This window comes from Lepidochelys kempii, chromosome 1 (genome assembly GCF_965140265.1).
Source record: "Lepidochelys kempii isolate rLepKem1 chromosome 1, rLepKem1.hap2, whole genome shotgun sequence".
NCBI lineage: Eukaryota > Metazoa > Chordata > Testudines > Cheloniidae > Lepidochelys > Lepidochelys kempii.
Window position 1 is genome coordinate 290,436,584 of NC_133256.1, and position 13,493 is coordinate 290,450,076.

The 13,493-nt window shown below is 38.2% G+C and overlaps 1 protein-coding gene across 11 annotated transcripts in view; it reads right to left on the minus strand.

Moving 5' to 3' along the window:
* MON2 (MON2 homolog, regulator of endosome-to-Golgi trafficking) overlaps window positions 1-13,493 on the minus strand; it is a 157,514-nt gene that overhangs the window by 108,778 nt on the left and 35,243 nt on the right. For 10 of the 11 annotated variants that reach the window (XM_073327927.1, XM_073327918.1, XM_073327920.1 and 7 more), the window contains 4 exons: window positions 7,092-7,221; window positions 5,991-6,088; window positions 4,858-4,983; window positions 3,586-3,780 (listed from right to left, as the gene is read on the minus strand). In XM_073327927.1, coding sequence (XP_073184028.1) covers window positions 3,586-3,780; window positions 4,858-4,983; window positions 5,991-6,088; window positions 7,092-7,221 — 549 coding nt within the window. The remainder of the gene's footprint in view (window positions 1-3,585; window positions 3,781-4,857; window positions 4,984-5,990; window positions 6,089-7,091; window positions 7,222-13,493) is intronic. The other variant, XM_073327923.1, reaches the window with a different exon arrangement.

Sequence of the window (13,493 nt, forward strand, 5' to 3'; positions counted from 1 at the left end):
GCCTTGCCCTCCCCCCTACATTATATACAGAAGTGAAAATATGTGGGGATATTTTTTTAAAAGGGAATTTAATCTCCTACCTTTCATAAACATTAACAGGTTTAGCATAGGCAATGGCAATACCAGAACCAGCTTCCTTTCATTGCTCCATCAACATGCTTTAAAATCTGACCCATCTACTAGCCATTAGATGATAACTCCATTTCCATGGAAATTAAATTCTTGAAATCTAAGAGTTAACAAGGGTTTTAGATTTGTGTGCTTTTACACAACATGGGCACCTGCCATGAAGAATAGGGCTGTACCAGCTAAGTTCCATTATAAAGGGATTCCTCTCTCCCTTCTACTCATATACCTGTATTTTCATTTAGACCTCTGCATACAGCTTCAGAGCTCTCACATAATACTGAATATGTTTATTCTTTGCAATTTTCTTTAATAAAGAACTACAAATTCAAAAGTATACAACATAAGCTGACTCAGCTACATGTATGTATTACATTTGTGGCCCATTTTTCATGCAAATTTTTTCCTCACCATTAACTTCTTAAGTGGCTATTTTATCCCAGCTCTTAGTTAAAGCCCTTTGTAAATACATACATATTTCAATTATTAACTCTTTATGAATGATTCCTAAATCTCTCTTCATCTCTGAGCCTACATTCATTTTACTTATATTTTCAAATGAGGAATGAGACCAAGCAATTAAAAAAATATCAGATCACAAAAGACTAAAATAATTCAAGTACTAGGTATTTCAAACTTTAGGTACAGGTGTCTCAAGCTTCTCAACTATCCTTTTTTTCCCCAACAAAATTTAAAAGGAAAAATATCACAGGAGTTAGGACTACCAGAAAACATTGAAGAACCTAACAGTCAGCCTCATATTTCAAGAGTTAATATTTTTCTCCAGGATTTCTATTTCACAATGGAGTATGAAATCTTTAACAACTCCAGGGTCAGGGACTTTGTACTCTCACCCTGATCTTGTAAGTCCTTTACCTTATCCAATTTTTTGCAAAATCTTCATAAACATAAGGTGCTAATAAATCAAAGGATTTAAATAAACTGAAGCATGAGTCAAGTGTCAGAACTGCAGAAAGAAAAACATCAAGAGTTAGGAGTACTTGTGGCACCTTAAAGACTAACAAATTTATTTGGGCATAAGCTTTCGTGAGAGCTGTGATTCTCTTCATGGAGGTCTGATAAGGGAAAAGTATTTGCTGCTGAACAAACAGCATTAGTTGAGGTTAATGGGGATTGGGTGCTGGGAGGAGCAAACAAAGATCCCTCCCAACATCTCTCCCTTTACAAATCTCTGTAGTATTAGAAGTAACACATTTCTCTATATCATACATCTGTTTGTTCTACTGATGTCTATTAGGAAACAACTTTTATTTAAAAAAAGTAAATAATTTTCACAAGGACTTTACAGGGAAATAGTTTAAGGACAGAATACAACTCCCTCAAAAACAGCAACTACAGGAGACAGCCTGACTTACTAATACAAGTTCTTTAGGTGGTTTAAATTCCACCTTCTTCTAACATCCTCTAGCTGGGAAATGGGCAAGGATGAAGCAAAGAGAAGGCATAAGCAACAGTTCCTTTAGGGGTGTTTGATGGGATGGCTGCCCCTCACTTGCAGAAAAGGGGTTAAAAGCAGCCCTATGGAGACTGTGCTGGAAACAGCCAATTAAAAAGGGGCTGAGAGGAGCAGCCAATCATGGCCTGCCTGACAGGCTCATATAAGAAGGGCTGCAGGGCAGAGCAGAGTTCAGTAACTGACAGGAGCTTGAAGGGAGAAGACCAAGCTCCTAGCAGGAAGGAGGAGTGCCAGCACCTGAGACAGAGCAGTGCAGTAAGCTGGGACCAGGGGATCTAGAGAGAGCTCCTGGCTGGCTATTAGAACCTGCAAACTGAGGCCCTAAGGTAAGGACAGAAGAGGGTGCTGGAGCTGCCTGGGAAGCGGCCCCAAGACAATGGACTGCAGTTGCCATTGAGGGAGTTGCTGGACAGAGATTGCAGGTCCCCTGAAAGGGGGGAGAACACAGAGTGTGGCACAGCAGGAGGACAGTGTCACTGAAGAGGATGCTACAGTCCTGGGAGTAGCGTGGATCCTGGAACAAAAGTGACAGTGGCAAGACACCATCAGAGGAGGGCGCCCAGACAAGCAGAGCTCATTTCCCTGACAGCCAGCAGGAGGTGCCAGAGTGGTAAGTTGCACCTGTCACAGGGTGGTTTAGTTCTCCTGTCCCTGATATCCTCTTGGAAGGGGATGGGGGGGAAGTCTCCGTAGGATGGAGTGATTATTCATTCATCTCTCCCTTGCAGCACCCAACTTTCTGTTCTCCACACTCCTCTTTAGTCTTTTCTCCCACATCTTCTTACACACATTTTCCCTCTGATGTTTTAATGCTTCCAACTGACTCACATTTTGAGAACAGAGAGCAGCCATCTTCACTGATAGTAGCATGGCTCATGTCCCATTGAAAAACTGCTGCCATCTTTATTTGAGCACCCTCATTTCCCCAGGGCTTTAGGGAAAGAGCTGTTTTCTTTACTGAGAGTAGCAAAGTTTCAGTCACATTAAAAGTAATGGGAGATGGCAGTCATTTTGAATAAGTTTGAATGTTGTATGACATCAGGAGATGACAACTCAGAACACTGCAGAACCAATTCCTTCTTTCTTCCTTCCTGCACATACATTAAATTTAGTTGCCTGAACACTTTTACCTGAGGGAATATTTTATTTTACTTTTACCGTTCTGATTTTGTTCTGGACCCAGGAAAAGCCAGCAGTACTTTCCATATCTGACTGTGTAAGTGTGTAAATCCTTACTTATGAGAAGGAATTCCATATATACTAGGCAAAAAACTAACTTGTTTTAAGACTGAGCTTGTTAAGATTATGGAGGGAATGGTACATTGAGCTTGCCTAGAATGGCACATGGCCCTTCCATGACTGCTATTAGCAAATATGTGCAACAGCTGGAGAGGGGACAGTAGAGGGGGAAGGTTCTGAGTTATTACAGAGAATTCTCTCTCAGATGTTTAGCTGGCAGGCCTTGCCCACGTGCTAAGGGTCTAACTGATGACCCTATTTGGGAATGGGAAGGAATTTTTCCCCAGGTCAGGTTGGTAGAGAGTCTGGGAGGGGGAGGGTCACCTTCCTCTGCAACATGAGACACAGGCCACTTGCTGGCTTGAATTAGAGTAAATGGTAGATTCTCTGTAACGTGAAGTCTTCAAAATAAAGATTTGAGGGCTTCCGTAACTCAACCAGAATTTATGGGTCCACTACAGGAATAGGTGGGAGAGGCTGTGTGCAGGTCAGACTAGGTGATCATGATGGTCCCTTCTGATCTTAAAGTTTGAGTCTATTCCATTTGAATAAGGATGGTTGTATTGTCCACAAACACAAAACAGTTCATGAACATGTAAATACTGAAAACTATACTGAAAGTGTTTACAGCTGTAACCATTAGTAAGTTGACATTTATAAGCACCTAACACATCATGGTGCAGAGTGCATGCATACACCCATGAGTGTAGATCTGTGAAAGGAATACTTGAACATATTCTTACCAGCAAACTGTAAAACTGCTTGATCAAAACAGAGACTACTCTCAGCAAGCGCATGCAGATAGGAAAATATGGTTTTTCCACTGGTGCAGGTGAGGATGATGTGCTGGAACCCTGTCTGAACTTGATATTTGGGGAGAATAGCTTTATCACAAGAGGGCAAACCCTCTCTTTAAGGAGGAAACTAAATTCTTGATGCTGTAAAGAAAAAAAAAATGTTAACAATGAGTTACATAAAATTAAAATCATCATCAATTCCAGGATTTAAAAGGAGACTTTCTTTAGTAGCTATCAGTACCTAAGCCTATAGCCATAACCATTTTTATTTAGGTAATCCAATAGTTGAGAAAATGGAAATTAAAACATTGGAGATGATGATGTTACATGGAAAGATGTCAGTTATTATTCTCTGTCCAATTCCTGATTAATTATTTGATTTTATAGAAAAAAATACATTCTTCATATTTAGAATGCATCTTAGTACTATGAACATATATGTGGCCTAATTCAGAAGTAATATAAATGTTGATGTAAGTTATGTGCTGAGGGAATGGAAAGGAGGCATGCAGGAAGGAAAACATGATAAAACACACTACATTCCTTTTCCCTGTGGTTGGTAAATTAAACTAATCTACCAATACATGACATATACCTTGCTTCTGAATTTGCCAAGTCTCTATTAAATGGATTACTGCAAGGTTATGATTGAGTGTTTCCATGCACCAAAGTCATGTAAATTAAAAAATAATGGTTCCTACAGTTTTGTGTAAGAGGGACCAAGTTAGGGTTGCTGTGGGAACAGTGATGCCACAATATATCTTCCATATTCTGAAAGAATAGCTTCAAAAGCATCAAACGATCATGCAGAAGGACAAAAAATGTCATTGCTTGGCACACACCTTGACAAAGGAAACTTAAGAAGAGATTTATGGTTTATAGAGAATTACACATTGCATGTACTTACATATAAACAATCACAAATATATATACATATACCCCCAAATGAACAAAATCAGAGATGTGTGCTCTACACAGAAAAAAGAAAAAGGACAACTGTATCTTTTAGGAAAGGATAAACAGAATGCCAATAAGCACAAACTAAAAATTGTAGCCACTTTCAAATAGTCAAAGTTTATCTTACTAAAACTCTGATGTAAAAGTGTGTTAATTTTCACTTTCAGAAGTTATATTTAATAGGAGAGAGAGGCCCAATGGAAAGGATGTTCTCATGAAAACGAAGGGCTCTTCTCCCCACCTCCTTATGAAATAACTTACTTGTAAAAACACTTGAGGAAAATCATTGAGGACTGACTCAAGAAGTTCAAGGCCAAATGTCCGGGTCATTTCTGTCATACCCACCAGCCAGTAAGGAGCATCAGCATTAACCAACTGGCAAAGATCCTGAGAAACAAATATCACATAAGTTCTCTTCCTTCTGAGTAATTAACTATTCTTTTCCAACCTGAAGTTAACTTTCCCCTTAAATATATAAATACATATGTACACATACTAAATACGGGACAAGATTAATATGATGTTAGGAACAAAAAAATACTGCATATAAATAAGTCTTTTGAAAGCAGGAGTAAACAAAACATCTTGATCAACAGGTTAGATAAATCAGCAAGCTTCTGACTGCTCTAACACACACTATAGACCATTTTCACTGTAAACTTCATAGTGTTATTGTAATTGGTAATGCAACATACTCTAGTTTTATCTGGCTTCTAGTATTTGGTTAAAACAAAAATTAAAAAAGCAAGCTCCTGAAATTAGTATGCTTATTGACATGGAGTCATTAGTATAAGCCAGTTCCACATCTTATTTTAAGCGTCTCCCAACATTCACCTTATCTTCAGTTTCCCATCACTTCTCCGGGAAAGAATACATAATTGTTGATAACCATACAAAAGGACGATATAACCATACAAAAGGAGGATTGAAAACTCTGGGCTCTAATAATAGGCATGATGTCCATACGATTTCTAACAAGGTGCACTTTTATCATAAAGACGACTTGCATGCGCAAAAATAGAATCCAAAAGGAAATGTTTAAAAATAAGCTATGTGTTAGTGTAATAGTCTCTTAATAGATCATTATCATATTTGTCTATCAAACTGAATTAAGAAAATATGATACTATATTGGTAAAATCCTGTTGGTCACACAAGTGCTTAATTACTATAATCTCCAACAATTTAGTTATGCAATGGAAAATTACCAAATATTTAACTTTTACTAATACAATATTCCTTAATATCTATTGGTAAACACATGACCCACATCTCTACTATAAAAAAAAATTAAAACGTCAGCTATGAAACGTCATCTGCTTTTCAGAAATAAAAAGCAACTGTTCAGAACTGCAGAGTTATTAAGCACAAATCCTAAAAAATATCTACCAATACCTGAAAAAGCATATACGCATCTTTAGCGCATGGTTTCAGAGTACTGACAGATCTTCTGTTACTGTTTCCTGGAACTGGTACTGGTTGTTCAATAACATCTGTGTAAAAAAAAAAAAGTTTGAACAAAAGGATGTTCAAAAGCAAGTATCTATGCCTATAAGACAAATAGTTGCACAAACAGGTAATTGTTCCACTAAGAAGTTTCAAAAATAAAGGTCAGATTTTTATTCATTATTACTAATGAGTATTCCTTTAAAATAGGGGTTCCTTAGTCAATTACTTATATTCACAAAATTTAGTTAAAGATATTTACTCTAAACGATCTAAGACTAAGTTATATAAATATACTTTTATTAATGATTACTTAAGATACTATTTTAACCTATTTTATTTCGGAACAACAAGATTAACAGGAACACTAGAGTAATTTTTTTTTCTATTACAGCCGTGCTAAGAGACCCATGGTAAGATTCTGTGCTGTGAAACACTGAACTCATGGCCCGAAGAAGGAAGAGACATGGTAACTTTAAGCCACCTTTGTGCTCACCCAATTCGGGGCCACTCCACAGCCTTCCAACATAATGTAGGGTTTTAGGGTTTTTCCTAAATTACAGCAGCCTGTTCCTAGCTACCTACGAGTCACTGAACTACTCAATCTCCACAGTTCTACCTGCTGTGGTCCTGCCACAACCTGGCCATCTTACCCCCAGCCTCCACCCAATGACTGCCTTGCAAACCCTAGCCTTAAGGCTGTTTTCTGTAGTCTCTGCATTGGGGAAATTCTGTCCTAGCTTTTAGAGCTTTACACCACTCTGGCCTGTTTATGCAATATAAAGGGACTGGAGAGGGCATGAGGATCTCATCATGAATCAGGATCAAGAATGCATTATATTAGATTCTGCGAAAACACAGGGGTAAAAGTGCATCCCACCCAACAAAAGTGAATGAGCTATGCCTACAATTTTTGCAGCATTTAGAAACTTTGTGTTCTTCAATATATTTATATATTTCAGAATCCTGGCAAGGTAACTATTTCTGTGTTTTTAAATACAGCTCTAGAAAACAGGTTAAAATACACATAAACAAAAGGAAAACATTTACCTTTGTATCGTTCGTCTTCAGAAACCACTCTCTCAAAAACGACAGTAACTACTTGTCGCACTGTAGCTGCAGCAGTGTTATTTGTGATATTATCTTTTGTGAAGTGAAGTCGAAAGCAAAGGACAATTGCCTGCCAAACAATTTCCAGTTAATACAATGTATTTTTTTTAGCTAGAACTAATAGTTAACCATAACATTTTTTCCTCTAATAATTTATCAAGAAGATACCTAGAGATGACTTTTTTATTCTTCTTTATATTTTATATATACACATAAAGCTGAACTAAAGTCTGATACAAAAAAGATTTCTAGATTGTGCTGTGAAAAATGTATTTTCATTGCTCCCATGGCCTCATGGAAATTAGACAGTAATAATTAAATTCTGATTTAGATGTGCCAATGAAGGCTAATAATTTTACAGGCAATTCAGATACAATAAGTGACCATGTAAAACATAATTTAACACTTATTCCATTAAAATAACTATGTTAAGAGGACATTAAGGTTATATGGTTAGTCACACACAGGTCAGGAAATGCCAAAGCTAAAGTAGTATACACAACCTTAACTCTGCCCCCTCTTGAATTAGGACATGGTCTAATTACATGATCACACATTCCTCTAAGGCAAGTAATTACTTCTCCCTATGGTTCGTATTTTAATGTTATAATCACACTATATGGTAACAAGTTGGTTCCTCTTCAAGGTGCTAATACCTCACACAGTAATGATAGTAATTCACAAGATGTTTCTCAAGAAATACACTGAGTTGCATTAATAGTACATATTTTAATAATCTTTTTACTATGTATTTTATATAGAATTTCTCATTGTATGACATAAGTTGTTTTCTCCTGAAATAATTCATTTTATAATTAAATGTACTAGTGTATGTTTTTGCATTGTGTTGCACTTCAACCACAGTAACATTGCAATATGTTGTGAGTTTCACAAATATATAAATACATTGTTCAGCTTTCTCTTTTTGTAATTGACTTATGGAGTCTGTTTACATGGCACACACAGATTAATACACAGTACCATAAGATACCATACATATATAAGTTTCCAGCAACTACTACCTGATACTATTTATTTTTTTAATTAGACAGCACTAATGGTAATGCCTATAGTTAAGGCTGCCTAACATTTTCCTTCATGAAATCAGTGTTTTAATTACTTGTAACTTCCAAAACTTCAACTTTTAGACTGAAATTTTCCAAGCTGTGTCTACACCTTAGGCTGAATTTTTTTTGCTGGGAACATTTTAGCAAAAACAGTTCAGTCACTTCTCAGAATTAGGTTAAGGAAAAATACATTGCTCTGTAGAGACTTGTTAAGAATTTGGCAGGTATATTCTGTCTGTATTGAGCATGCTCCAGCCAAAGGCCGAGCAAGCCCTTCCCTGCGATTGCTCTTTTTAACTACTAGGGGTTGCTGCGGTGCCACATAATGAAACAAAGGAAGGAGACTTTCTTGCAGCTGCTCGCATGCTTCTGCTGCTGGCACCAAAAAGGAGGAGGAAACTACTTGTCTGGAATGAAAAGGGTGAGGAGATGGGGGATGCAGAGAGGCTGGTGAGAGAAGAGAGAAATGAAGAAACAGGATCTAGGCAGGATGAAGTGTGAGGAATAAAGACAGACAGACAGCAGGATGAGGAGGGGTGGATGGGGCAGAAAAAGGCTACTGGAATACATGTTAGCAGCAGAGGAGACAGATGTGTTAGACAGGGAAAGAAACATCAGTAACTACTACATAATGCTCCCTCCCAGAACCTGGAATAGAACCCTGGGTTCCTGTGCTACCTAGAAAACAGCATGAAATCCAATGGCAAAGTGCCTTCCCTGCCCTCAACCACCCACCCCATTTATTGTCTCATCCACAAAAGAGAAAAGCCAGCTACTGCTATCAGTTACTCCACTCTATTAGCTCTAGTGATACAGGTCTGTGCATCTAAAGATTCCAATCCTGCCAGTGAACCATGTGGATGGTCAGTATTTCTCCACATGCTAGAAGTTCTGTTTTTTTTCAGTTTGTATGAATCCACACATGCTTCTTTTTTGTTTGTTTGTTTGTTTGCTGATATTTAAGACTAGGAAATTACACAATAAGACTTAAACTTGTGAAGTCAAGCACTCGAACGTTAATAAATGTTGCCCACACAACCTTAATTCGGGTCCTTTGTGCATATACATTGCTGAGATAGTATACAGTTATTTAATAAGAGACTTTTTTCTACTGGACCCTGCCTCACTCAATGCACAGGATGGAGGATGTTCATTATTCAACACGTGGCATAGTATATTTACTGCATACCATCCAAATTCTATACGGAGTAGAGAATTCCTAATTTCCTCAGACTTTTCTGTGGCGCCCACCACAATATCATCTCACTGCTTCACAAACTTTAATGAACTTCTCTTCACAATACTCTTAAGAGGTAGGGAAATATCCTTATTCTATAAATAAGTAATAGGCACAGAGAGATTAAAGCCAAAAATATCAACAATGTCCACTAATTTTCAGTGGCAGTGACCAGGACAGAATTCAGTTTTCCAGGTTGGCATTCAACTGCCCATACTTCCAGACCATCCTTTCTTTTCCCACAATCACCTGCTTGATTTAACTACTCGTCTTCCAAATTCAGCAACAAACGAGGTACAGGTTATACAGAAACAGCTTCATGAACTACACAACCTTAATTCTCTGAGCACCATCCATCCCGTACACTGAACGAGGTTGGAGTCCCACAGAAAGCATAGTAGGTGATTATATACAGTAACTCCTCACTTAACAATGTCCCGGTTAATGTTGTTTAATTGCTGAAAAATGAGAGAACATGCTCGTTTAAAGTTGTGCAATGTTCCCTTATAACATTGTTTGGCAGCCGTCTGCTTTGTCCACTGATTGCAGAAAGAGCAACTCATTGGAGCTAGCTGGTGGGGGCTTGGAACCAGGGTGGACCAGAAGGCCCCCTATCAGCTCCCCTAAGCTTCCTGTGCGGTAGCAGCCCAGCAGGCTATCAATTGCCAAGCAGTTCAGCTGTTCCTTCCCCCACTGCCATGTGCTGCTCCTGTCCTCTGCCTTGGAGCTGCTCCCGGGAGCCTTCTGCTTGCTGTGCGTTGGGGGTGGGGGGGGGAGGGGAAGAGGGGTGCTAATGTCAGGGCATCCCTCTCCCCACATATGCTTTCCTTTCACTTAAGGATGGCTGAACCATTTATGTTCATAGATATAAAAATATCCCCTTCCAGTAGAGGCCAAGCACAAAAAATGTCAACCGGGAATGTTAGTCCGATAAATCTGAGAGGCTGAAAACAGTAGGTTATAACAGAAAATACTGTGTAGTAACTACTGCATACAGATTTCAGAGTAACAGCCGTGTTAGTCTGTATTCGCAAAAAGAAAAGGAGTACTTGTGGCACCTTAGAGACTAACCAATTTATTTGAGCATAAGCGTTTGTGAGCTACAGCATCTGATGAAGTGAGCTGTAGCTCACGAAAGCTTATGCTCAAATAAATTGGTTAGTCTCTAAGGTGCCAGAAGTACTCCTTTTCTTTTTACTGCATACAGAGATGACTAGTGCCTGCAGATAGTAAGGGGGCACAATTTAAATGTTTTCTTCCCCAACAGCTTAAGTCACGGCCCCTTACAACCCCCCTCCACCCTCAGCAGCCTCTCCCCGCAGCTCCTAGATGTTCGCTGCTGCCGCCTTGCCCAGTGGCCACAGCTCCCAGCTTGCCAGCTCCAGCAGCTGAGGTATGATTTTGGGGGGCGGCAGCCACACTATATGATAAGCAGGGCCAGCAAACCCTGGCAAAAATCTGGGGGGAGACACGTGAACCAACTTGCCTCCCCATGCATTGCCTATGACTGCATGTAGCTTTTTCTTGTTAAATTCACACAGCAGTTTAGTTTCAGTTTGTGGAAAATACAGAATGCCTAACTATTGTGTTCCTGATGCAGCATCTAACAATCTCTTCTCTTAAGGGATTTCTGTTTCCCTACTAATGACGCGGCTCTGGTCAAAACATTATCTCTGACTGACAAAATTATACAAGGATAAAGCCCATTTTGTAAAAACAGGAGAACTTCTGAGATTGTATCTCAGCTTCCACAAGGAAAGACAAGGATGCGAGAGTTAGACATCAGAAAAGGAACTCCTAAGGCCTGCTATCTTTTGTGTTTCTTACTCCTTCAGCAGAGAATGAAAAAACTACAAACGCAATAGCAGAGAAAGGAATAACTAAGTAACATTAGACATACTGATGTTAAGTGAGGCAAGAGTGGCATGCCCCACAAAAAGAGTTATTAGTAAAGTCCCCCCAAAGGCTGGCTCAGAAATATTTGTCTTGTTAAGACTAGGAGAGTGATTCAATATAATGTATTCCTGCAGGGACTGCTATGCTGTTGCATTCAATGTCAACCAAAAAAATAAAATCCATATATTTAGTGAAGATGCTAAGGGCACACATTAGCTCCAACAGTAGTCATACAACTGCTTCTGAACTACACTGTATGTGACTGTTTTAGGGGAATATGGATTCATGCCAGATTTCTACTGTTCTTGATGAAAACAACATGACATTTTGTAGTGTTAAAAAAAAAAAAGGCAAGAGGCCCAACTATTTAAAGTAGAGATTATTTGTGAAACTTCGGAATTAGCTTAAAGGCGACCAGATTTGCTGTTCTTTAGGACACAGATTAGGGTATAAAGTACCAAGAATAAAACTATCTGAAAGGTTTCTGTTCGAACAACTTTATTGTCACTTTCAATAATGGCTTCTTTACCTCTCAACATAGGTTACCATTTTTTTAAAATGTATGTCTGGAAAAAATGAAATAACAAAAGAGTGCTGAAGGTCTTTGAAGTAACTTTGGTGAAGTTATTACCTAAAGAATGGAAAATAACATAAAAAGTAGTATTTATAAACTATTTGAATGGCCTTGATCACCCTGGCTCTGTGCCAATATCTGTCACTTGTATTGCAGAAATGAAATGAAAGGATGAGTTTGTGTTATATTTAAATAACCTCCTAAAACTGACCAAACAATGATCTTTGTTATCTGGGGTAGGCTAACTAAACCCTTCTGCACATAAGCAGGAAGCCTTTAAATCATCACCTGGGAAATTAACTTGTTAGAGGCAGCCAGAGTATAGTTTATTATATTTTCAAGCTACAAGTCATGAGCCATCTGATATTGATATCTGGGAGTTTACACATCTTTTTCCATAGGAAACCAATTGTTCCAATATAAAATTCTTATATGAATTGTTTAATCTTTCACAAGATGGAAAGACTATATGTTGCTATAGATTATCATATTAACAATTACTTACTAGAAAGAAGGTTAAATATATTAACTCTAAAGTTAAAAAGCACTGAATGAGATCACCTTTTGAATTGCTTACAAGGAAAACCTTCAACAAGGGATTGTCAAAGAAATCAATAATAGCATAAAAAACACTCAACTTCAAATCTTATTAATTAAAATAAATTAAAAATAGCTTCAGATCTTCTATTTTCCCAAGTCACCATGCCAATATTGAAACTGCTCCTCAAAAGGACTTGAATAGGTGGGCTGGCTTATTAGTATAGGACTAGCCATCTAGTCAGTCAGGTAAAGATGGCAGTTCCTTTAGTGATTTTGCTCTTCCCCGGCTCTTGGGCGAGTCCCAGAATATCAAACCAACACACGTCCCAAAACTACATCCCTGGGTTTGTTGTTAACATTAACAATTTGAATAGCCAAGTCCAAGAAAGTACCTACTACCTAGCCCCCCAGATGCCGAATTACTCTCTGCCCTGTTCTTTACACCATTTATCCAATTTCCAGTTGCCTTAGTGGACTAACCTGCCACAGCTGCTGCAATCAATAGAAGCCCTTGATAACACTACTTTGTTCCCTCCTGTGTACATTTTAGACTGTAATCATCCAAACAAAAAATAAACGTTAAGGGAATAGGGAAAAAGAAAGCACCTCCCACAAAAATTACCCAGGCAACCTTTAAGGCACTCAGAATGTAGTCACTGTCTACACACAAAGTGCTTTCAAATGCACAATGTACATTGATAAAATAATGAAAAATGTTTCTCTAATCTTTCAGTTACAGTAATCTTAGATATTATATGTAATAGACAAATACATTGTGCAGAAACATGGTTTTAAAATTCTTTCCAATTTGGATATTGAAGACTGAATCTGAGAAACCAATTCTGTAAAACTGGGGAAAAAAGACAAAGAATGAAGTCCTTTTGTTCAAATTCACAGCATTTGAAAAGGATTCTAATAATTTTGACGCCCCAGAAAAATCTGACAGTGGCTAGATTAACATATGCTCTGCCTTCAGAGCATAGTGAGGAGATGACAATTCAGAATGCTTTTTATAATACTATTTAGAT